The sequence below is a fragment of the Malurus melanocephalus genome, unplaced genomic scaffold (assembly GCF_030028575.1).
Source record: "Malurus melanocephalus ecotype Western Australia unplaced genomic scaffold, MMel_1.1 scaffold_800, whole genome shotgun sequence".
NCBI lineage: Eukaryota > Metazoa > Chordata > Aves > Passeriformes > Maluridae > Malurus > Malurus melanocephalus.
In genome coordinates, this window is record NW_026624032.1 from 86,678 (window position 1) to 112,362 (window position 25,685).

A 25,685-nucleotide genomic window follows, 5' to 3' on the forward strand; every position below is an offset into this window, starting at 1 on the left:
TATTTATACATGCAGAATTTATGCTAAAAGTAATGAATATCAGTATATGAAAAAAAAAGGCTGACACTACTGTTCATTTAAGGAATTATAACTGTCAGTGAGTTGTGGGGAATGGAGTAACTAATTAAAAACTGTCAGTGAGTTGTGGGGAATGGAGTAATCCATGTGGACTTGGCTTCATTGACAGCCACTGATGTTCCACTGCACTGTCTCTGCAGTGTAATCAGGTAACCCAGACAGATGAGAACAYGCTATAAAAGCTGAGAAACATTTCTCTAAAGGCATTGTTGGTGAGCTGAAAGTGTAATGTTCTTGGGGACAGTCACAGAGGTAATATTTTATTTGTTAATTCGACTCCTACAACGCTGTCTCTTTGAAAGTCAGGTTTTTCTGCATTTGGTGCTCTCTGGCTCCAGTAAAAACGAACAGCAGAGCACTGAAACACCCAGGCTTAGTAACCTGATTTTGGATTTATCATTCCCTTGTATTCAAGGTTACGGCATCCAGTGCATTTTGGTAGAACTGAAAATGAGGTGTAAATAATTTCTTCTTTGGCAGAGAAATAGCTCCCTTTTCTTACTGACTTTAATATTGTTAACTAAATGTGGGAAGCTGTRGCTCGTGCCTGCTAAGTTCAATGAGAAAAATCTCAAATCCATAACATTTTGGATCAGGCACATTATTCAGGGAATAGGAGGAAATAGGATTAGAAGGGAGTAGAGCTGATAAAATGAAATCCTGATCTCACTAAATTCAAGGGGAGTTCTACTGTTCACTTAGAAAGGGCTGAAATGGTTCATGMTATATTACATTATTTCAATTAAGGTAAAGTATGATTGGGTGCACTGGCRATGAAAACTATTATTGTTATTAATCATAACAATAATAACAACAATAACAATAGCAACTAGCAAATAACAATAATAATTCATCAAGACCTGAGTTTTTCTGTCAGCAAGCTATTCGAAATGTTAAGATTTTACAAAAAGAGAAAAAAATGAAACAATCCTAATTCCTTGAAAATTAGAAAAAAMCCCAAATTTTTATATTTTAATCCATCCTGTCAGATACAAAGAGTAAAACTAACCCTTTTACATTTACAAATACCAGGAAATTTCATAGGTATAAGCACCAGAAAAAATAAATTTCTGCCAATTATAGGCTCATGCATGATGGTTCAATACAACCTCATCTGAAGATATTTAATCTGTCCTGTTATAGGGGAACCGTATCACTGGCTCAGTCTAATTGTTACTTTCCTGGCCCTTATGACCTTAATTCCTGATGTCAAGGTTATGTGTTTGCGGGAYATATCCATAAAAGGCAACTAGAGAGAAGAAAATGCACAGAGGTAATCAGGAATAATAAAAATAAAGAATTAAAAATTCATTACCATTCTGCTTTTCAAACTACATGTAACTTACCTGACTATTGGTATTAAAATAGTTTCTTTTTCCATGCTTCAGTGCCTTTACAATATACTTCATTATTTCATTTTAAAACTAGAAGAGGCTTTAGCTGAGAAACTTCCTTGTCTGAGACCAAAAGAAAGCTTCATTAGCATAATTCCTTACAGTCCTTCTGTTAGTATTTTCAGGGACAAAAATATAATTATCCCTTTAGTTAAAAAAAAAAAAAAAAAAAAAAAAAAAGGAAAAAAACCCAACAGAAAAACTGTGAACATAGTGAAATAATGGAAGATCTAGATTACAACTCCAGTGAAAAATGTGGGACGTACTGGATAGGAATATAAATATCATTTCTGACTGAAGCATGAAACCTAGGCAAACAACAGGGAAAAAACCCCACCCTTTTTAGAACATTTTGAGATGTGTGAAAACTACAAATGCTAGAACTGTGAAAAGGAAACTGGGAATTTGATCCATATGTTCTGGAAATGCCACTGCCCACAGCTAAATTATATTTGGAGAACAGAACAGAGAACAGAAGAACAACTGCTAACACTGTTATAAACACAGGGTCTCCCTGGTGATGCAAAGATCTTAACGTGGCAGATATTAATGAGGGACTCTTACCATCTGGACACCATATATGAAGAAATAATATTTAGTACATTCTGTGATAATTACTAAGGAATATATGATTTATCAATTATTTATCTAAAATTCTCAGAGGAGAAATCACCCTGCTAGCTCCAGGGGGAAAAAGTGCTATTCAGGGTGGTTTACACTTTGGGGTATTTTTTTATATAGGTGAGTATAATTTAAAAGCCTGAACTATTCTAAAAAATTGCACTGTATCAGAAAATATCACATTTTAAGCTTGGGAAGCTCTTTGCCATGGTATATATTTACAAAGTGAAATATTTTTATAATCTGCAATGTATGAAATAGCAAGATGACCTGTAGACAGACTATGCTACTTCTCAAACCCAAAAGCGCATCATGCTGATTCCAAGAGAAATAATTACCAGTTACCTTGGGCTGCCATTGCCTTATTGTCAGGAATGCCTGATTGGAAGGGGTGAGCTCCACTTGCTCTGCTCTTACAGATCCAGCCAAACCCCATATTTGTATTCTGTACTTTCAGTGAGCAGAAGCTTCTTACCAATTGTCACCTTTCACTTTACCTGAAGGCTGATCCTGGAAGCTTTTTCCTCTGATAACTCAGCTTCTGTGGCCTGCAGCTCTCACGTTCTGTTTATTTCAGACAGCCAGTACCCTTTTGTACCAACAAAAACCTTCTAACATGCAACGTGTGCTCTCATACTCAGTTCACATTAGTAACTTTTGCCCAGAAAGGGATAGAGACTAACACAAAGAGAGATAGATTGAAATAAAGCAGTCTCTATAGTTTTCTTGGCCATGCCAGCAAAACCTCCCTGAAAAAGTTTGAAACATATCTATAAAAAATGTTGAATGGTGGCAGCTCTATACCATCTGTTTTGTTCTGGTTTAGAAAGGAATTGCATCAATCCATGATGTTCTATATACCACCTCTCCTTCACAACAGCCACTAAGCAAAGCCTAGCAACAGTTGTGCCTATCGTATTAGAATAATCAAAATGTGTTTATTTATTACAAAGGACATTCAGAAATTATAACAATATAGCACTATTGGTTTGATACTAATTTTACTTTTCTTTTAAAAATGTCTTTGTTAAACAATTTATAAATTCTGAAAATAGTTCTCTGCAAATATAATTGTCAAGCTTGAACAGTTTTTATTTTTCATGTCTTTATTCATTCTTTTCTACGTAGTATTTGTGGAATTCAGCATCTGGAACGAGCAGGAAACAGGYTGACTCTCTTTGACTCCCTTTATTTCTGCATAGTGACATTTTCCACTGTGGGCTTTGGGGATGTTACACCCAAGATATGGCCTTCAAAGCTGCTTGTTGTCATTATGATCTGTGTTGCTCTTGTGGTGTTACCCATACAGGTAAATGTGCATTTTTTTTTTCTCTTTAGAAATGTTTTTTAAAACAAAGGAATAATAACTGAGATAATTTATTGTTACAATTATTGCACAGAAAATGTCAGAAAAAAGAACAATTGTCTATATCTCCTACTGTCTTTTTTTTTTCTTTTTTCTGTATGATCTTCTATGCTCTATATTTATACTAAAAACAGAGCACTGATAACAGTTTTCAGGAGCTGATGAAAGTTTTCTGATCCAGTCATGTAGCACAGAGCCTTTCCTTTATCCTGAGATATGGGTTTGTTATTAATGGAGCAATTACAAAAAAACCCCACAACAGTAGCCAGCACTTTCTTTATAAGCACAGCTTTTCCTCTGCAGGCTCTCCCTGTTTCTAATCTCAGCTCTCTCCACTTCCTCTCTTACTCTCACAACTCAGTGCAAACTTGAAAAAAATCTCATTAAATCTGCAACTCAAGCAAATTGGGTTCACAGCTGTGTATGGAACACATGCACATGGAGCCAGCAGCACAGTTAGAAATTTTTCATGCCTTCCTAAGTTTAGGACTTCTAACAGTTTCAACAGGGAAAGAGCAATTTGTGAAAATCCGAGTATTTCAAGGACTCAGCTTTATTAAATTTATACCAAGCATTTTCCAGCTCATTAGGTGAGGCTGGATGACAGAAACCTGAGGTTACATGGGAAACCCTGCCAAGATGTTCACTGTTCCATACTTGGTGATCACCCAGCCCTTGTGCCAGAAAAAGGCAGTGTGGGGAGACACTGCGTTTTTATCAAAGCCCACAGCAGACCTGCTAGACCATGAAGCTCTGAAGTTTCTCACACAGCCATGCTTTCCAGACTCTGCTTCTTTGGCAGTGAACTAAAGCTCKCTGTGGGCAGACAACACACAGACCCTGGGAGGGTGGAAGCTCAAGCTTTCGGCGTTAATTTTCTTGAAGTTATTTGAACACTCTAATTAAATATTTAATGTAGGCATTCACAGACTCATGCACTAACACGATTATATTCTCACTCAGTGAAAAATTAGTAAAATATATATTCTGTTGAAAACTAAAACATGCTGGTTTTGAAATTTGGAATTTCCTAGGACATGGAAATTTCATCCTTCATGTAGTTCTGATCCTTAAGGTACAAGAGCTCCATATTAGCAGTAAATAACCTAGAATCTACTGGCATTTCACATAAATTTACCTATTATTAGCTGTTTTATTTTATACTTTGTAGTGATAATGGGGCTCCATATAGTTTTCCATACACAGTATGGAGTGGGAGGCATTCTCTCCCGAGCTTTTGTCCTGCTGTGATATGAAATCAGTTATTATTCGTGATCCAGCCTCTCCATCAGTGAAATATGGATGAGAAAAAGCAGCTRTCACACAGGCACACAGTAAAATTGAGCTCAGTGTTAAACACGTATTACTTACAACAAGATTTGAAATGGCATTTGTAGGTTTTCTTACAGATTGTTACAGTATTCTCTTCGGTGTGGAGGATTCAGACAGTAGTGTTTACTGTTAACCTGCATATACTGTTCAGCTGAAAAAGGCAAATTTGCAGCATTAACAGCGGCTGTGTATTTAAGTTTTATCTAAATTTATGACACAGACAATAGAGTATAGAGAACATCACCTGGAGAACATTGTAAAATCTCTGGGAAGAGTTACTGCCCAAACTGTGTAAAATGGTGCTTCTATCCAAGTATACTGACAGTAAGTGTGTGCAAATTTCATATGAGGAAAGCAATTATACCACTTGACACTAGAAAAGGAGAGCTCAGAGGCATAAAATACTTAAAGGAATAACATACCAGCTTTCATTCTTTTGTAAAATCCTGTGATTTAATGTATTCTCATGATATTTTAATTAATTTTCACTGCTGTTTGTATGTGTTAGGTTCTGGTGCTATTGCCATGTTTTGTGATCACCATATTAGGAAACATTTTACAAAGAAAAATATATTGTGGGCTAAGGGCAGCTTTTCCTAGAGACATGAGATGAATGATGCAACATTGCCAAGTCATTATAGAGTTGTAGTGCTCACCTCCTTGTCTATATTTCACTGACAATTGGCATCTCTTGCAGTTTGAACAGTTGGCATATTTATGGATGGAGAGGCAGAAGTCCGGAGGAAACTACAGTCGATACAGAGCTCAGACAGAAAAACACGTTGTGCTGTGTGTGAGCTCGCTGAAGATTGACTTACTCATGGATTTCTTAAATGAATTCTATGCCCACCCCAGACTGCAGGTACTGAGAGTGAAAAAAAGAAAAAAAAAAAAGAATTTTTTTTTTCAAGACCGGCTTCTGAAATTGTCTTTAATTTGTAAAACTAGTTTTGGGAATGGACAGCTGAATTGGGAGTCCATACCTGCAATAAGAAGCTGGGATACAGTATGGAGGCATTTTGAGGTGAACAGACTAAATAGGTAGAATTACCATCTTGTTGAATTATGCCAGTCCTTTTGGAAACAAGGTATTTCCATGCAAATTCCATAGATTCTATGCTAAAACAGAAAATAAATGAAAGCTACTTAATTTAATTTTTGCCATTGTTTTGGGGCTGGGTCCARAAATCCTTGTAAGTCAAAGCATCATTTGGTTTTCACCTTTTGCTTTATTTTTTTTTGCCAGTGTTAGAAATCACAGAATGGGTCAGGTTGGAAGGGACCACAGGGGTCATCTGTCCAACCTCCCTGCTCAGGCAGCATTATCCTAGAGCACATGGCACAGGATTCCAAAGATTAGATCCTCTTGGAATTATGGAAATCAAGAAATAAATATATGTACTGTACAGAACAAAGACTTTGAAAGATTACACAGGTTTTCTCAGTGTACATATATTCCCTAGCTACTGCAAACTTACCATATGACTTGTTTGGAACATCTAGAAGCTTATTTCTGTGAGGTATCAATTTGGGTTTGTTATCATTGCCTTTGCTACAGACTGTCTCTTTTACTAAATCTTCTCTATGTCTTTTACTCAGTTACCTGTGGCACCGTGCTTCATTAACCAGAGCAGAAACCACACAAATGCAATCCTCAAATGGCTGAGCAGCAATTTGCAAATCCCACATCTTCCCCAAAACAATTAGCTAGCAAGAGGCATAAGCAATTGCACAAAGAAATCCAGTTCTTTATAGATACAAACACAAACTGAAACACAACATTTAGTTAACTAAGCTGAAGAATGAGTCAGGCTCTGTGATACTCTGGMGACAAAGAAGAAAAGTCCTAATACYGCACAGGTGACTTAGAAGGACTTAGACACATTCCCTTCAAGCTGAAAATGAGTTGGGCTCAATGATCTTGGAAATCTTTTTCAATCTTAACGACTCTGTGAACTGGGAAGCTGAAGGGCACAGATGGTGCACTGCATTCAATGCAATTTGGCTTCGTGCAAAGCCTGAGTGTCCTAAGGAAGATTTCTGACCAGCTTGTCCTAAGCTTTCACTCTCCTCTCCCATGTTCCATTTATCCTTCCTTTTCATTTGTGCACTTAAGTATCCTTCCAACCATCTTTACTTTCCTAACAAGGACTATCTGTAGCAGATAGCASTTTGGACTGGGTCCTTAATGTAAAGGGAACAATTCTGAGGAAATAAATTCTGTCAGCATCTTATCAGAGATATTTTTGACATCCCAAGTCACTGTTGACTCATTGTCTAGCAACAGTAAATGGTAACATAACAAAACCCATGACTACTTCTCTTTTTTTTTTTTTCTCTTTTGGCAGGACTATTACGTGGTTATTTTGTGTCCTACTGAGATGGATGCTCAGGTCCGGAGAGTATTGCAAATCCCAATGTGGTCCCAAAGAGTTATCTACCTGCAAGGCTCAGCCCTGAAAGATCAAGACCTGTTGAGAGCTAAGTAAGCAAATACTGACCATTTTTTTTTCCATTTTTCTTTCACTCATATTGTTTGATAAATAAATTTAACAAGCAAAAAAGCTGTACTAAAAGGAAAGCCATGTGTATTTAGAAAAACTCTCTAATATAGTTTTTCTTATTATCTGAATTTTTTCAAGGAACAAATACTTGTAAGYGCTTTCATTTGACCAAATTTTTTTCACTGTCTTCTCCATCTCAGTTTTCAAAGGCGTTGAAACAGAACTGCTGTGATTTCTTCTGAAAAAACTGAAGAGTAAATTCCAAACTGACAGTAATGACAATTTTTTTCTGCTCCTTGAGCAAATATGAAATATGATGATAATTCTGACCAAGTAAAGGGGTAAAAAAGGAAACTTATCATCCTTTGAACCCACAGTACAGTTCTGTTGTTGAAGATCAGCCTGCAAACATTAAGCACTATTGTTCTATACCTACATGAACTCTTCAGGCCCTCTTACCACATAGTTTCACGACTTCTAAAAGATGTCCTATGCCAACCAATAGGGAACGACATTTATCAAATCACATCAGTCAAGCACACTTCCTCAATCAGTGAGCTAGGGAGGAATTCATGGTGGAATTCATGTAGAAGGATCATCTCTTTAAACTCTCCAAAGAGAGGGAAAGGTGATTCTTAGCAAATAACTCATTTAACTCATCTGCATTGCTCTGTGTTGTAAATACCTGAAATTAAGCCAATGCTTGTCTGACTGTTTGTGTAATTCCACCTTCTTCACCTGAGGGGAGTCATTTCCAAGAATCTCATCTGTGAGCAGCTCCATAARTAGTGTTATCTTCTCAGACTTCTGCCACTGGAAAAACAGTTACTTCTACAGCTGTTTAAAAGTTGACATGACAAGAAAGCTTTTTTCAGGATTAGAAGTTTGCTTTTGGTGAGCCTTTTTTTTTTTTTTTTTCTTTTCTTTTTGCTTTGTTGCTGATTTCAAGAGGGAATTCATGTGTGGATTGAGCTGACATTTGTTCTACACATTACAAGAATTAAAATTAGGCCGTTCCCTGAATACAATCTTGAATTCACTTCTAATAACTTGGAGGTAGTCAGCTGTGGAAATGTGCTTTTTCCTGCAGAACGTGTAATTGAATGTACCTGTCGCAGAATAATTTTCAGCCTCTCCTGAGGGAAGAAGCATAGTGGGAATTTAATAGAACATTTAATATGAAATATAACCCAGTACCCAAGATGTTTGGTGTATTTCTTTTTAATGGGAACATTATGTACTGAGGAGATAGCAAGGCACATGGTAGACTTTTCATAAATAAAGTAATGGTTACCAATGACAACACAGTAATCAAAAAGGGTCTCATTATCAGAATTTATACATATATTATATGTGAACCCAATGTCAAAGTAACATGATAAAGGTCACACCAAAAAGTAAAGGAATACCAAAAATTGTCTGACTGCATCAGTAGCGAATATCCAATTAACAAAAGATTACATTTTTGCAAAAAAATCTCATCTAATTTAACTGAATTTTCTTTCCTACAGCTTTGGTAAAGACCCTGTGTTCCCAATACTGCTCCCATGCTTAGATGAACTTACAAAGCTCCCATAATCCCTTCCTAATCAAAGACACTGTGACTGGAAATAGTTAATTTAATGCATATATACAGAGAAATGTCTGTTATTTATCCCAAATACATCATTCTTGTAGATCTACCCAACTTTTTGCAATCACTAGGCAAGACAAGCCTATTATCTGCCCCCTCTTGTCCATTCCTATCAGTAATAACTTTTGCATATTGCACTCTTACACAGCAGGCAGACTGGGGCTATTTATTCATCTTTTACACTCATGACAGATAAAATACTTAGCAAAAAATGAAGCTTGAGGTCACTCTGCTCTTACTACTTTGGCACAGCTTTTACTGGCAGCAAGGAAAGAAATGAGAACAGAGAAACTAAACTTGGTATTCTGTTTTTCTGGGCAAGACTCTGACCTGTGAGACACGGGTCCAGGGAGTAGCTGGTTGTGTGTGACAGGTTTGTCTCCTCTCTTCCAGGATGGACGATGCTGAAGCCTGTTTCATCCTGAGCAGCCGCTGTGAGGTGGACAGGACAGCAGCTGTAAGTTGGAGAGGGAGAAATGAGAGGATGTGCAGGTTTTACTGTCCCTGTCTTCACCCTCTCAGTTCTTTTTTATGGAAAGAGTGCAGAATAGCATAATAGCACTCTCACAGTACCTTGTAGAACACTGATAGTCGGTCATTAATCACTTGCAAGAAAGGTAGGTTGTCAATATTCAAAGTACCTGGACTAATATCAGTATTTGCTCCAGATACCAATTCAAAGAGTTGCATTTATTAAATCAGAAAAGAGATAGATCTCCCAGGTATATTCAGAACTACTAAGGGTTGAAAATATGACACTAATTAAGTTTATAAATAAATTTGTGACTAATATCACATAACCAATATTTATGAGAGTATTTGACCATGTTGCCCAATTTTAAAAATGGAAAATGGCAATATTTTTTAAGCCCCATACTGGTGGTTATCTGCAATCAGGTAAGTTACCATCCACAAAAGGGATGTTGCTAATACAAACCTCTGTGCAGTGTATAAAAGAGTAAAACTATATGAACTAGAACTCTTGCAGCTAATGAAATTATCCACTGATCACAAATATCCAGGTTAAAAATCCACTGTGGAAGGATTCATGAACACAACTTAAGATTTTTCACCATGAGCTGTACACTAAGTTATTCCAGTCTTGCTTCTATTCAGTTCCCTCTTGAYCTCCAAAGGGGATCAGTACAAGTCTTAATATCCCTGAAAATGCTTACAWATTACCAAGCAAGACTGAACCCATRTTTATAATTCAGWAATTATGTTTTAAGCACTCTCAACTAAAAATACTGTTTTGGTGCTACATTGTTAGAAATAGCAATTATTTTTCTAAATGTTGAAAACAGATGTAGTAAAGCACAAGAAATGAGAACTTTGCATTATATATATAGCGTTACTTAATATATTCTCTATCACTTATAACTCATCTGTCATCAGAACTTAGTTAAAAGATCTTAGCCAAAGATCCTGTTCTGGACCCATCACTTGCAGAAAGTCACTGAGCTTCGTAAGAAATAAATCTGTGCTCCTAGCAGAACATTGAAACTTACTGAGCTTAGGACTTTGAATTTGATTCATCAGCAACAGACTCCTGAAAATACACCAGTGAAAGCCACTGAATTGGCAGCAAGTAATCCCAGAGTAGTTAAGCAAGGCAAACGTACTGCTTGGAAGGGCCCAGGGTACTTAAGGGTAAAAAGAAGCWGGAGTTCTTGCAAATACCTGGGAAAATACCAGTAACTTCTGTGAGACTGAAGAAGACCAAAAAAGCCAAACTGTCTTGCCTAAGTTAGCTGTGATTTTGGAATAAATCTGCTCCAACATCTCATTTCATATACTGTACTTGGCAGTTGCACAGTGGTTACAAATGAGACATCCCATAAAAGCAGAGTGTTAATTTACACTGCACTGGGGAGGTTTATGCAGCATTGAGGACAGCACCACCACCAGTCAGCTGTTCATCTCTGCTCATAACAGCTTTGGAATTTATGCAGAGAAAAGACAATTTTCAGCTCTGCTGAACTGTCTATAGGGCAGGCAGTGGACTCTGCATGGAGCTCCCAGAGCTTCCATCCRTTGTGGCCAGCACTGTGGGGGTTTGGCTTTGGGCAGCTCTCTCCTTTCTGCCCTCACGGAATCTGTGCTCAGGAACACCAGAATGGTACCTGGCACATTCCAGCTGTCAGTACAGACTGTTACAGATCTCGTTCCTCTTTGTACCTGGAGCACACAAACAGGCACATCTTACCAAAGACAGCTCCTGGTCCCTTCCCCTGGGACACAGCACCCTCCCTGCTGGAGGGCTGGCTGGGCAYATTAAAACTCAGGCAATCAGTGTGATCTGAAGCTTTTGAGCAAGGTGTCACCTCTACCTTGTTTTCAGATTACCTTTTCACGGGGAATACAATTATTTAACTGCAAGTAGAAAATTTTAAATTTTTTTAAAAAATATTTTGTCTTACTGCCCCCTAGAGCTGTGAAATGAAATGTATTGAATTTCCTACCCTTCTCAAGCCTCATGTCAGTATGTAAGGTTCGTTTGTCACTGGGCTAAAGGAAGTTCAGCTGTCATCCCACTTATCAATCTTTATAAGTACAACTGATTTTCCACCCTGCTGTTGAGAAGGTGACAAACTGCTAAAAGAGCCTTGGATCCTCTCCTACATGTGACAGCTGTCAAAAAAAAAGAAGGAGATTCCTGACCACAACCACGTCCTGTTGTTACGCAAGTGATTTTTTTGAAGTCCACAAGGGTTTTTATCTCCCCAGCTACAATCCTCAAGCAGAGGATCCACTCATTTGCCATGGGTACCACTGGCTGCTGTTGCTTGCTATTTTGTTAGTTAATAACTTCTAGTGATAACACTTGTGTTGCTGACAGCTTTCTTTTGAGGCTTTCTGAAAATTCAGAGATGTTCCAATTCAAACTTGCACCTTTTTCCCCCCTTCCATTAGTCACACTGTGTGACTCTGCTGTACTGGTAATCTAAATTGCTCTGCCTTAATAGCATCACAATATGGATGCAAACATAGCAGGATGTAACTAATTTATCAAGTCGTGTGTGGCAAGAAAAAGATTAAATTAACAGAACTATTTTAAAATACATAGTAAAGGCATTTCCTTGAGTTCTGATGATTTAAATACACCCACTTTAAAACTTCCAGCTTTTCACACATGAACTTAAATATCACCTCTACATTAATCACCATTTGGATCCATGGTAGTTTTTTGATGACTGACTGCAGTTCAATGTGTGGAGATCACACAAAGACAGTGTATKTTTTCACTCATCTTCCAAAGAAACATATATTTAATAATGGGAACAGAAGCATAATTTTGTTTCAGTAATCTCTGTTGATGTTTACATATGTACTATATACTGGGAGAAATAGGAACATTTTTTAAAGTCACCACAGTAGAGGATAGAAATTGCTATATTTTTGAAACAGAGAACCACAATACTGTGTGAAGAGACTGAGTCTAAGAAATCACTTAGGATATCTACTTTCTCTCCCCTGGAGTGCTTCCTCAGAGTGGAATTTGAGAGAATAACAAAGCAAAAGATCTGGGAACCCAAATACCTAGCTTTTATACTCAAATATGTGTATATACCAAGTGAAAGGAGAYAAAAAATTAAAATAGTGCAAGGTTATTAGATTAACAGTACATACTCACAGAGCTGATCCTGTGAAGCTATTTGGGGCATTTAAGCATCCATTTTATATATATATGTGTATTTATATTTATATATATTACATATTGTGGTCTGCTGATTCAAAGAAGAAATGGAAAATAGAAAGCAATTAGTATTTCACAGTGTTAAAGCTGCCAGTTTGCCAGATAATCTCAAGAGATTTTAATTGCAAGAGTTTTCCCCTTTTTTATACAATAATATTAAAAATATTTTATGTTGAGATTCATACTTGAAGTTTTATAACACTCACTTCTATGGGTCTAGGTCTGTTTGAGTTTTTAATAGAATAGTATAATTTAAATAATTTTTATAATGAGATCTTCAGTCTTACATTTAACGATCACTGCACATTCTGGTAAAATCAGGCTTTTTAGAGAAAATAACAATAAAAGAAATTMAAGAAAATTTCTACCTGTATTTCTAGGCATGTGGTATATAGAAAACAGCCTTTTCTCACCAGTCTTACAAGCCAGTGTGGTCTGAACGATGATGGAAAGGAAGGGAGGAAACTGGAATCAAACCCTATGCTGTTCAGCCACAGCATCACTGCAAGTGGCCCTGTTTCCCTGACACCTCTTCCATAAAAAGATTTGGTAACATCTTCAGAAACACAGTTTTTTTTCAAATTTGTTRCAAATCCCCTCTCAAAGCTTTTTCCTCCTGTAGCACCTCTGTGTGACTGCCATCTATGACATTAGCGAGTCTTTGCTAATTCTAACGGTGTGTTGGGGTGTGATTCCCTTAAGAGAAATAGCAAAAAATCAACAGCACACACACACAAAAATCCTAAGAAGGGTAAGTTGCCATTTGCTATAGAAAAGTAAAGAAAAAGTGACTGCATACAAGGAAAACCTGCAGCAGGTTACRCTCAAACTSTTAAATSTCCTGAATGGGCACAGCAATCCTGYATCTATAAAACTGCTAATAAGAAAAATGTGAAATAATGCATTTTGTCATCCTCTTTTGACTCCCTTCTAGTTTTTTTTCTAGCAGAAAAAGTACTTGGTAACATCTCATTTGATAATAAAATATTATGGTTTGAAAACGTCAGTTACGCTTTGTTCCAGGCAGAGATTTTTCCCTTGTGTTCATGAGTCTGAAAGCTTTTCTTACTGCTGATGCTGCAAACATGATGAATCATTCTTTATATTTCATCTTTTAATATCACCAATTTCATGACTAGACAAGGCATTTCAATCTAGGTATGGCTTCCTAATACAATTCTGAAATACTTCTTTTTGATTTTGAAATAAATAAAAACTAATGGATGATACACTATAATTAGTCTTCCTTCACAAAATTCCAAATATAAATGTATTATCACATAGATTACTTTTACAGAATAGCAATATTCATCCTGCAGTTAACTCATCCTTGCCATGTGGTAACAAGAACAAAAACTAACAGCCTGAGAAATCTCTTGGAATCCTTGGTCAGTAGCTGGTTAAATCCTGGCGTCAGTTGTGCAAATGTTTTATTTCCACAAAAATGCAGATCTGCTTTTAATTAAACTGATATTTTTAGAATTACCCAGAATTTAAAACTCTTAGTTCTTGATGTCCTCATTTAATGCTATTTTAATTTTGAGTCTCTTTGGAAGGATATCTATGGTATATCATTCTTGATTAATTAGACATGAGTAATCACTGCCATCTTAAGTTTTCACACAATTACGGCACATCCAAATGCTACCCCTTTCCAAATGACACAATCATTAGCACTTGCAGAAAGATAGGAGAGGGTCAAAATACCCTAATAGTGGAAGATTTCTGGAAACTAATATGTAATAATAATTATATAACATCTACATAAACATCCACACCAGCTGGTACTATATGTTCTTAAAATAAATTTTCTTCATTGGAGCCAGTCTGATAATAAGATTCTTTTTATAATGTGAATGGCTATTTGTATTTATTTCATTGTCTCCACCTCACACTCTTTCTTCCAGGATCACCAAACCATTTTAAGAGCATGGGCAGTAAAAGACTTTGCTCCAAATTGTCCTTTGTATGTTCAGATACTGAAGCCTGAGAATAAATTCCACATCAAGTTTGCAGGTAAGTGGATGATTACAGTCACTTGAAGCACTTCCTGATGTTTGACAGTTTGGGTCATGMACATACAAGCAAAGTGAGAATCCCTGGGCGAATTTACGAGCTAGTAACTGACTGCAGTTTTGTAAAATAATATACATCCCAGCAATAGCAAAGACAAACACTTTTAAGAATTATTAGTCTTACACTACATAATAGAGAGAGTAGAATTATTTGATATATAAGATGTTGCTACACCTTAATTACAGATCCAGTAGGTCTCTGGCTCCCTGTATCCATGCCTGTAAGTAATTTCTGTCTGCTTATATAGTTACTAAGGGGTATATGAGAAGATCTATTCAGATTTAATCCAACAAACAGAAATATCTTTTCATTGAACTAGGTTTTTTTAAATAGTACAGAAAACATTACTTTAATTACTTGTAAGTATTTTGGAGGCACATAATGTAATTGTATATCCAGTAAAATGCATGCATTAGAAACCATGGCAGAAAATGCAAAATCATGTTAAGAAATCTGAAAAAATCCACTCCTATAAGAAGAGATTACCATCTTTTATTTGAAAAAGTATTTTGCTGCATTATATGTATTTCTGTTTCTTTCTGTCTATATCCAAACAGTCACATATGTAAATACAAAGACATACATACGCTTATGTCCAAAAAACACACAAATACTTTTGGAAAAATATCTCTCTAKTAGAAGAAAAGCTTTCCTTTTCAGCTGTAATTTTGAGGATTCAATTTTCTTGAATGATATTCCAAGGAGGAAAATATTGCTGATTCATGCAAAAATAAAAACAGCTCTATGGAAAAATATTAGTCCCCTCCATCATCCGAGATGTGATGAAAAAGTAAATTCCAGTGCAGAATGGCTCCAGAGCAACAGTTAAAGCTGTAATTTTAAAAGCTACTGAGTTTACCACTGAGTTAGAAAGAAAAAAAAAAAACTCCATCAGTAGCAGTTCTGAAGTTATAAAAGTGTAATTTCAACCTATGAGATGGCACAGCAGGGAATAAGGCTCATRCTGTGACGGGAATGATGGTGCTTTTTCATCTCCCTCTTAAAACCATGCTGCACAAACATAATCCCTGCTCCCTAGCCATGGCCACTTTTCTTTATCAGTAGCTGTGTTAATTTGTTGTTCCAAATTGAGTTTTTAAGAGAGTTTCATTATTCCTAATGGCTTGTCTCTGTAGGAGCTTATATATAACTAGACTCACAAAACAGAGGCAATTTTTCATGTCTGTTCCAAGTGTTGGTGAATTTGGACCATATTTTATTTTTAAAAACCGAACAACCAAATCCCACTAAACTTCTCTTAGTAATATTTCCTTCAACTGAACTTCAGCATCACCACTTGATGCTTACCTACTGCAAATGGTCAGGGAGTGACAGAGCCATAAAAACAATGTTTGTTGGCATACATCTCAGAGGATTGCCCTTTGGTATTGTCATCCAACACTTCATCATTCTGAAGCATGGACCCAGTGGGGGCTGCTGACTACAGACCTGTCTAGAGTGTTTATGAGTACAATTTGTCATAACCATCCAGAACATTTTTATTAATGTTTTTCCTGTTATGATTCCAGGCTGCTTTATTACTGCCTTAATGCAAAAGTTCTTTTAAATCTGATATTCCTTGAAAAAATGACACCTTTCTTCCAGAGCTTTCCCAAAATAATATTGTGAATTTTTATGAACCAGGAGTATTCACTAATACAATTTCTTCTTTCCTAATATGATTTCTTCTTTTTTTTTTTTTTTTTTTTTTTTTTTTTTTTTTTCTTTACACACAGGTTTAGAGACTACAGCTGTCAAAAATAATGTTTTTGAATTCAGAAGAAATACAACCAAACAGTCCTCCTAACTAAAGTTTAACTTTTAACTATATTGAAAATGTTTAAAGCACTAGAAACTCAGTCTCTCAGCAGCTTGTATGAGGTTGTCTAGTTCTCCTAGATTGCATGAGGCAGTCCTGAAATTCAGATACTGTCTGTATTTTCCCATAGGATGGCAGAGCCTGGTTTTCTGCATCCTGGAGGTTTTCTGCCTTAGGCAGAAACAGTATAYAGGAAAAGTAATTGTTACAATTTATTTCCATCCAGTAAACAAGATTTACACATTCTCACTCTCTTTAATGAGAATATTGACTTTCCACCTGACACCAGGCACACATCCTTGCATTCTGTGCCTTCTGTTATTTTTTACAGTGGATTTTAACTATTTTAGRTATTAACCTATTTACACTGGTACAGTGGCACAAGTGTTAGTCCCAGCAAATCCCTTTGCAAGCTGAAGGTGTGAGCACTTCAAATACACAGCCAAACTTAACATGGCAGTTATCAGATGGGCAGCTCTGTTATCTCTTCAGCTGAAATACTTGGATTTCTCTCTAGTAATTTCCAAGATAAAACTACCTTGACATGCCCAGTTCTTCTTTCAATAATACTGGCAGTTACGTATGTTTTCCTAATCTTCCCACTGTTCCTTCAAGCACACAGGGCTACAAAAGGCCCTGTACCCTTGGTACAAGCTCCTGGCCTTGCATTTCAGCACAAATGGGAAATAAAATGAAGATTGTCCAGATTGCAGAGCAATGTATTTATGCAATTCAGAGACTACTGAATTGTGTATTTCCTGAGCTGTTATGTGTATATTTATATATTAACCATCTGTAGGTTGAATATTTGGAAAATATATATAATTACAATTCCAGGAAATGGGGATACATTCTGACATTCGCTATTTATTCAAAATGCAGCCATGAATTAGTACAGATTGTCTGACATCAAACCTTCAGTAGTTTATTTGAAAGGAACATAGCCCAGATTCACCAAAGTGGGTATTGAATGCAGCTGATGACTAATCTGTCCAATTACAGATAAAAACAGTCTAGAAGTAATGGATGGGCATTTTTCTCTATCTGATCTGGTAGTGGTCATGTTAACTTATCAAATTGATAAAAGTAAGGTTTCCCAGAATAATTGTGCCAGGTCTAGGTCATTCTTCTCACATGGCTGCTGCTGCAGGCATAAATCAGTGTTTTGAGTCTGGTTTATCGTCAGTAACATCACAGAAGCCATAAATCACCTCACTGCATTACTACATCCATTTGAGACAGACATAGCAACAAAACTTCTGTCACAAGTATTTTCAACAGAAACAGCAGCTTATGGAAATTCTAAACCTAATATTTCTTTAGTATAAACTCAATCAAAATACTTCTTTCTGGTAAGCTGATTTGACATATTTATTCACCTCAAGAGAAACTGCAGGTTCCTCGGCTTCACTGTGACACTGAATGAGTAATTTGCTGATTCTGGTACCAGCTGTCAGGAGACATGACTGATGTCCCAGACCCGAGGAGTGGGAGAGCTGTCACCCAGATTCCTCCCTACTCCCTACTTCAGAAAGAAAGATGAAGTTCTTGTAATCCTCCACAGTACAAGCCCTGAGCATAGATAGAAAACATGGTAACATTACAGGAAAGCTGTAGTTACTCAAATAATTGGGGAAATGAACAAGGTATTTTTGACCTGATCAGTGTCTGATACAAGAATTTTAGTGCAAAAGGTCAAAGTCTAAAACAGGTGTAGAAATAGTCCTACAACTCCCAACTGCAAGGTTCCTGATGTAAAAACACTTGACAATATAATGAGAAACACTTGACAATATAATGTGAATCTCTTACACAGACATGATTGAGAGTCTGACGTAGGACAGCAATCTCTCTTTGCTGTGTACTATAATCTTTGGTAACATAATATTTTACATAAATACCTGCCAAAAAAGTTGACCTTATATGTTAGAGAGTATAGTGTCTATGGAGGGATTTAGGCCCAAGTTACAGTTTTCATCTGCAGTGCCATATGTGATTGATTAACTTTCATTTATGTATATTTAGGTCAGCATGTACAATTGGGTTCAAAATAACAGATGATGAAATCATTACCCTGTGCATTTTCTGTTTCTTATATTTTCAAAATGTTTAGCTATAATATGACAACTTTTCAAACAAAAAAATAAGAGGAGGTTATATGGCATAATCCTATACAAATTAAAAAATAYGGAGAATTCTCTTTCTTTCACTGTCAGGAGGTTGGTATCCACTTTAATAAATCTTTGCCATGTGACTACTGATAATGGATATTCCTGCAGATATTCCATTCAAGCAGCAGGCTATGCCTTACTCTYTCAAAAGCTCTGGTTTGAAATTCAAGTAGGTTTATTAATGACATATGGTCAACTAAAAGAACATASTTCTATCTGAAATATTTTCTGCAGGAAATATTTAATTGCTATAGCTGAAATATATTTACAGGAGAAAAAAATCTTATTTTGTTCCATACTTGACAGTCTTTATATAACTAAATTCATCCCTTCCCTATGACATTTAAATAGGCCCTGATCTTCAGAAAATGGGAGAATTAATTTCTCTATTCAGTAGTAAATGATTCTCTTACTGAAAAACCTCTAGATATTTCAAAATAAAAGGAACAGAGAAGGCATACAAAAGATACCCTCACTTTTATTTTCAGTAAGTGTCATGCTTAGAGCTATCCTATAAATTCTGTTAGGAAAGCAGCTTAGAGAGGCAAGGTGCTTGTAAGGATTTCAATCACACATTAGTGAAACTGGGAACCGATGTACATAGTTCACATCTAGGTGGGGAGATATCTGCCTACCTTTACTCATGTGGCCTATGTTTTGATCATCAGCTGTACTATTTGTAGAAGCAAATTCTGCTCCCATTGAAAGAACCAAACACTAAATTCAGATGGAAAAAAGCCTGACTTAGTATTAAATGCCTTCATGATTTTACAAAACCCCTCTGACTTTATGTTTCTACACTGACAAGAAGTTACAAGTTTTGTGCTTGTTCCTTCCTATAGGTATTTCAATACTGTCCCAGGTATATATGAATTACATTAAGGAATAATTTCTGTTTCTTTTTGTGCCATCAGCAAGCACTGCAGAGCATTTTTCTGTCATCTGGATTTAAAACAGCAGCCATCCATGCTAAATAGCACAGATCGGGACAATCATACCCAGCAGATTTCTGAGATTCAAGCAGAAGAGGAAGTTCTTGGGCCACATTTTTACTGATCCATCTTCAGAGTTTTCTGAGACAAGGAACTGATAATTCTGTTCAACTGAAAGTATTTTTGTAAAACAATTTATATCCTTTTTTTGCCCCTACAGATCATGTTGTGTGTGAAGAGGAATTCAARTATGCTATGCTAGCTCTAAATTGTATATGCCCAGCTACTTCTACATTAATCACTCTGCTGGTTCACACATCTAGAGGACAGTAAGTATATGGTACCATTAAAAAAAACAAAACAAAAACAAAACAACTTGGAAAMGTCATAGCTAGTATTCTTTGTTAAACCGCTTACCCTGAATTCCCACACAACTACAGTTTTTAAAAAGAAAATAAAACTTTCTGCACAACAAAAGCATCAAAATACTTTACTCAAGGCATTATAATTTTGAAAGGAAACTTCTCCCCCGAGTATTTAACAATTTATTGCAYGCTGTTATGGTACTTCCACAGTATGAAAAGATTGTACTTCCAATTTCRTAGACTGAATTGTGGACCTATCACAAAGTTTTACTTGAGAGCACTAACAAGTCATAAAAAATACCTATTTCAATGCTAATTTGAAGGTCTCTTTCACTAAACTCAAAAAATGTTGTTTTTATAACACATGGTGTTTGCTCACACTAAGAGGCAAACAAACACATGATTTTTTATCAGGACCATACTTCKGGAAGGGGTGCAGAATTATGGTGTCTCTACAGACTGCAGTCACAGTAGAACTTCTCTGCATTCACTRAAATAATTTTGCATCTGGTATATCTCTGTTATATTGTATTCTTGGAATAATAAGGTATTCTTGATTAAAATATTGTGGGCACTCAGATGCATTAAAGAATAAATCTTAATATACATTTATAGAAATTGAAAACCCGTGAATACACAAATCGTATAAAAACCCTAACATTTTTTTAAGCAACSATGAACCTAGAATATATATTTATCAGCAGAATTATTTAACCTTCTATATGACATTTGTAGTATTCCCCTYGGCCCAGAACAGGGAAAACAGAAATTACTTCTAGAACTTTTACTGCTAAGAATAACAAATGTCAAGATTTTAATGGCACTGTCTGCACTAGAATCCCCTCATAAGAAGACAACAAAACACTGTTTTGATATCTCCTGAGCACCATGGTGAAATACATTCTTTACGCATTCTTTATCTGCCTGCCTTTCATTCTCTGATGCACACAGAATGCAGAGCCTTTTTCAGTTATTCCATATCACATGCACATAAAAGAGCAATGTTCCTAAGAGCTGTCAGAGAATTTTCTATCAGCATAAAACCAAACACACAAAAGGGAATGTTTTCTGCTGTACTTAGGAACTTTAGCAATTCATTCTTTAACATGGTCACCTTGATCATTTACAGATTCCCAACTATGATGCAAAGTAACTGCCACAGAATTCAAAAGAAATCTTAAGCACTTCTGTAGTCAGCATTAATTGATGTAACCAACATTATAAAAGCATTTGTTTTCTGGTCTGGTCATTATACTCTAGGAGCAAAAAAAAAAGTTTTTGCATGAATAGTTTTTGCATAACTTTGAATCCAAAAGGATTCAGAGTAATGTGTGTTTCTCTAAGAATATAAAACGCATGTTTCTGTAAGAATATTCTTCTGTATTTATACAGTAAGACTGAAAAAGTGAAAACGTCTAGTTATTATTTATCTGCTGTAGTCAGCACTCTTCAGAGCATTYATTCTCAGACAGACTCCAAAATAAGGGCATTTGTCATTGCACTGCAGACATAAAATTGCTTTGTATTTGACTAATTTATAGTTCAGAGGGTTTTCTTTGGCTTTTCTAGATGCTTTCTATTGTTGAACTAGAAGTAAATCAACAGCAAATTGTTAAAATASGTTAAATTACCTTTATTCATGCATATGGAGGATGGAGTGACCATTTGAGTTTAGTTAAGTAAAATGTTGAAGTGGAAACAGATTATTTAAACTACAAATTTTAACTATACATGTATTTATAAGCCAACCWCAATACTAAATAACATCTCAATAATACAGAAAATTATGAAAATAATGAAAACAATTAATTGAATAGACTTCCAGTGTTAATAATGAACTGCTTTCATTTACATTGGTTTCTGTTTAATTATCCTTATATCATCCTGGTTGCTATTAACACCTGCATTAAACCTTATGTAGGACTCAAGTTTTAAATACCTGTTAAGCAGGTATAAATGATACTGTTGTCTTCTCAGCTGTTTATGGAATTCAAAACTTTAGTCTGCAAGACACCAAAATTCTACCTTGAATCTTATTTCTAATCTCATTATCAATCTTAATTACTAATCTTAACATTTCTCTTTAATTGTTATCTGATTGGCTAAACCAGTAGGTATTAGGATTTGTTTTATGTCACAAAAATAACCTTTCTGATTTGAAGTTAATTTGATATTTACAGTACAGCCCCATGGGAAGCTTTCAGACAACTCACTGGAACCAAGCAGACCTTAAACAGGTGACCATTTTATTTTAGGGGGGAAGTGAAATAAGGGAAAATATTCTGAAATTACATTGCTAGATCTGCTATTCTATACTAGTACCCTGTTCATACTGTTGCAATAAAAATACTTTACTTATTTCTATCTTGAAACAAAATATTTTCATGATGAGGGTGGAGAAACATAGTAAAAATTCAAGAAAAATACAAATGGTGTTAAGATATTGAAAATGGATAAAGGAGCATAAAGGAGCATGTCCCAATATCTTGAGATCTTCAACTGGCAAAACACGGAACACCCTTGCCAGTTTTGTATATATATATGTATATGCATATGCATATATATATATATATATATATATATATGCATCAATTATCTCCAGTAAAACTCATGCAGGCAGAACCTTGGTCCACATGAAAATTAAAAAAGAAGTTCCCAGGGCTACAAGTTTTGGGGTTGCTGAGGTTTGGAACATTTCCACTAAACTGCTTAAAGGGCAGCAGCTGCACACAGTAAAGGATTACCTGCTTTGTCATTTATTTTCTTGCACTGGAGAAAAGGTTTGTAGTTGTAATAGCCTGCAAGACACAGGAACCAAAAATATCCATAGGGTAAYGATCACTGATAAACAAATGCAGAAAAATCTCTTACAGATAGTGACCAAAGACAAATGACTCTTTCCTGTGTAAGCTGTTATTAATGATATTCAGACAGGAACCAGAGAGTCTGCCAAAAAGCATCTGAAGAAACTGTCTCTATGAATAGAATATGCACGCTGGTGGTTTTAACCTGTCATTTTCAAATTGCCATGGATCTACTTATTATGGTGTAAATTTAAAGTAATTGAGCCAGCTCTCTCCTGATATTAAAATACACACTCTTCTATTACTTAGTGGAAAGTGCTCTTTAATACATTAAAATAATCTCTGTGCTTACAGTATTACCAAGATTGATTCAAATATTTCTTTCAGATTAGCCTATGGGACCTTTTCAATAGACATTTATAGTTTCTATTGACATGAAATACMATGCTGATTAATAAGAATTTTACACTAAGTTTTAAATTATTCTCTGTATGTTTCAGGGAGACTCAGCAATCACCAGAACAATGGCAGAAAATGTATGGCAGATGCTCTGGCAATGAAGTGTATCACATTAACCTGGAAGAAAGTACTTTTTTTGCTGAGTATGAGGGGAAGAGCTTCACATATGCTTCTTTCCATGCACATAAAAAGTATGTTTATTTTCCTATCAACCATTAAAAGGTCAAATAAATAATTACCTGCAATGTAGCTCTKCACTAAAGGCATAGCAGTACACATTATTACTCTGTTTCTGGGTTTAAGTATCTGGCCACTAATATGGATAAATTCCTGTGAGTTAGAGCTGGTCAGGTAAAAACTTGTGTTCATTCTGTTGATCTCAGTCTAAGAGAGTAGAATATAAAGGATATATAGGATAAGCTGGACAACCAGAAAAACGAGGCAACTTATAGAGGCTTTCCTAGAACACCAGTCCTTTTCCAAGTCCAAAACAATCTAGAAAGGAATGGGTGGGAAGGTGTGAGTTTTTATTTATTTAGGACTCAGCTAGAAATCTGACTTCCTTTGTGGCATGTTCATTTTATGCAAAATGTTCAATTTAAAAGCGGCACATGGTACATTCATTTTCCAAACATAAAACTATTTTTTCTGTTAGATGATTACGTACCCTCTTTAAGGTCCAGATGATGCATCACTTAGTCAATGCTGCTCTGTGAGAGGACATGCAAAATAAACACAAATCCTGTATGTTTGTATATATTTGACAAAATAAGCATTTATCACACCCTAAATGCTGGGTTTATTTTCATACTTAATCAAGGAGAGAAAGAGGTTTTTTTTTTGCTGTAATTCCTTATTTTCTATCACTAATCAGATACATTTGTAAGAGTGAATTGCAAAAATGAATTATGAAAATGGCTTCCATTACTTATAAAGAATGGAACAATTTAACATGATTAATAACTTTTCAYATCATATATCCATTTTTCTGCTAATATTTTCCCAAAAAGGACTATTCATCTGACAGAAAAAAATCAACTAGAACAACATTAGGAGAATATTACAGGCATTAAGAAAAACACTCAACTGCCTAGGAATTCATGAGCTCATAAAAACTGCTTGATTTGAAGTGGCCTCTTTAGCAGACAACATTTTTCAAACATCTGTGTCACCCAGAAAGCTGSAAATGTTCATAACGTTAAAAGTGTAAAAATATACCTTAGGTTCATTTTTGACAATGGAAATTCTGGTGGATGCAGGACTATGCAAAATGAACCATGCCTTTCCTTTTCTAATTAAGGTTTGGAGTCTGTCTGATTGGTGTTAGAAAGGAAGATAACAAAAACATTTTGCTGAATCCAGGTCCTCGATATATCATGAGTTCTACAGATATATGCTTTTATATAAATATCACCAAAGAAGARAATTCTGCTTTTAAGAAGCAAGAAAAGCATAGAAAAAACCATGAATCAAAATTAYCTTATCATGGAGCTTCTAGGTTACCAGTGCACAGTATAATAGCCAGCATGGGTAAGTAAAAAAAAAAAGCAAAAAAACCCCACAACATATTCTTACCTAATAAGTAGTACATTTGAAAGCATCTTCCTAAAATTTTAAGAAACTATAATCATGTATAGAAAGAATTAATATAAGAACTTTAAACATCTGCCCTCATAGTAAAAAAAAAATGAATGAGATAAACCAACAACCAAAAACCCAAACAAATGGAATCTGTTTCTCTTTTGCTTGAGAATACGGAATTAAACCACTTAAGACTGCTGCATAAAAAAGTAATAATAAAGTACACGCAAAGCAAAACAACTGGGTAAATCACATGAGTATTCTTTGGCATTCATACCTCATTGTCTGCAGGAAGTTTTCATGAGCTTCTTTAACGACACTATTAGTAAAACCTGCCAGTTGTTGATGCATGTAAATATGGACTCGTTACATAAGGCATGATTTTACACAGGTAATTAACAAGAAGACATGGACTAATAGGAAAAGTGCTACTTTCCTTTAGTACATTTATTTATTATATTTTAATGGAATAAACACAATCAGTGTAGGATTGCTGTCAGTCCTTTGTCATGCAGTCAGGGTGCACTAATTACAGGAATCTCGTTGAAACATTTTGAGAAGCACACTGAGGGAATGTTTTCCCTTCCCCTCAGGGACCGTGGCCATCGACTTACAGGACACGGGGTGCCGCGGGGCCAGCGGGGCCACCCTGGCACTGCCTCCCGAGGGGGGCAAGGAGGGCAGGAGGCCCAGCATCGCTCCGGTGCTGGAGGTCGCAGACTCCTCGTCCCTCCACACCTGTGACCTGCTCAGTGACCAGTCCGARGATGAAACCACCCCCTCRGATGAAGAAGTCTCWGCAGGCTTAGAGTACGTATGTTAAATGTCAAAGGATGTGAAAAGTTAATGCTGT

General features: G+C 35.9%; 1 protein-coding gene across 7 annotated transcripts in view; it reads left to right on the top strand.

Moving 5' to 3' along the window:
- The window catches only part of LOC130584940 (potassium channel subfamily T member 2), a 111,479-nt gene that overhangs the window by 57,485 nt on the left and 28,309 nt on the right, over positions 1-25,685 (top strand). For 4 of the 7 annotated variants that reach the window (XM_057385220.1, XM_057385224.1, XM_057385219.1 and 1 more), the window contains 10 exons: positions 3,222-3,402; positions 5,489-5,653; positions 7,140-7,276; positions 9,322-9,385; positions 14,533-14,641; positions 19,844-19,952; positions 22,169-22,225; positions 23,293-23,442; positions 24,552-24,781; positions 25,426-25,642. In XM_057385220.1, the coding sequence (XP_057241203.1) occupies positions 3,222-3,402; positions 5,489-5,653; positions 7,140-7,276; positions 9,322-9,385; positions 14,533-14,641; positions 19,844-19,952; positions 22,169-22,225; positions 23,293-23,442; positions 24,552-24,781; positions 25,426-25,642 (1,419 nt within the window). The remainder of the gene's footprint in view (positions 1-3,221; positions 3,403-5,488; positions 5,654-7,139; positions 7,277-9,321; positions 9,386-14,532; positions 14,642-19,843; positions 19,953-22,168; positions 22,226-23,292; positions 23,443-24,551; positions 24,782-25,425; positions 25,643-25,685) is intronic. The other 3 variants (XM_057385222.1, XM_057385225.1, XM_057385226.1) reach the window with 1 other exon arrangement.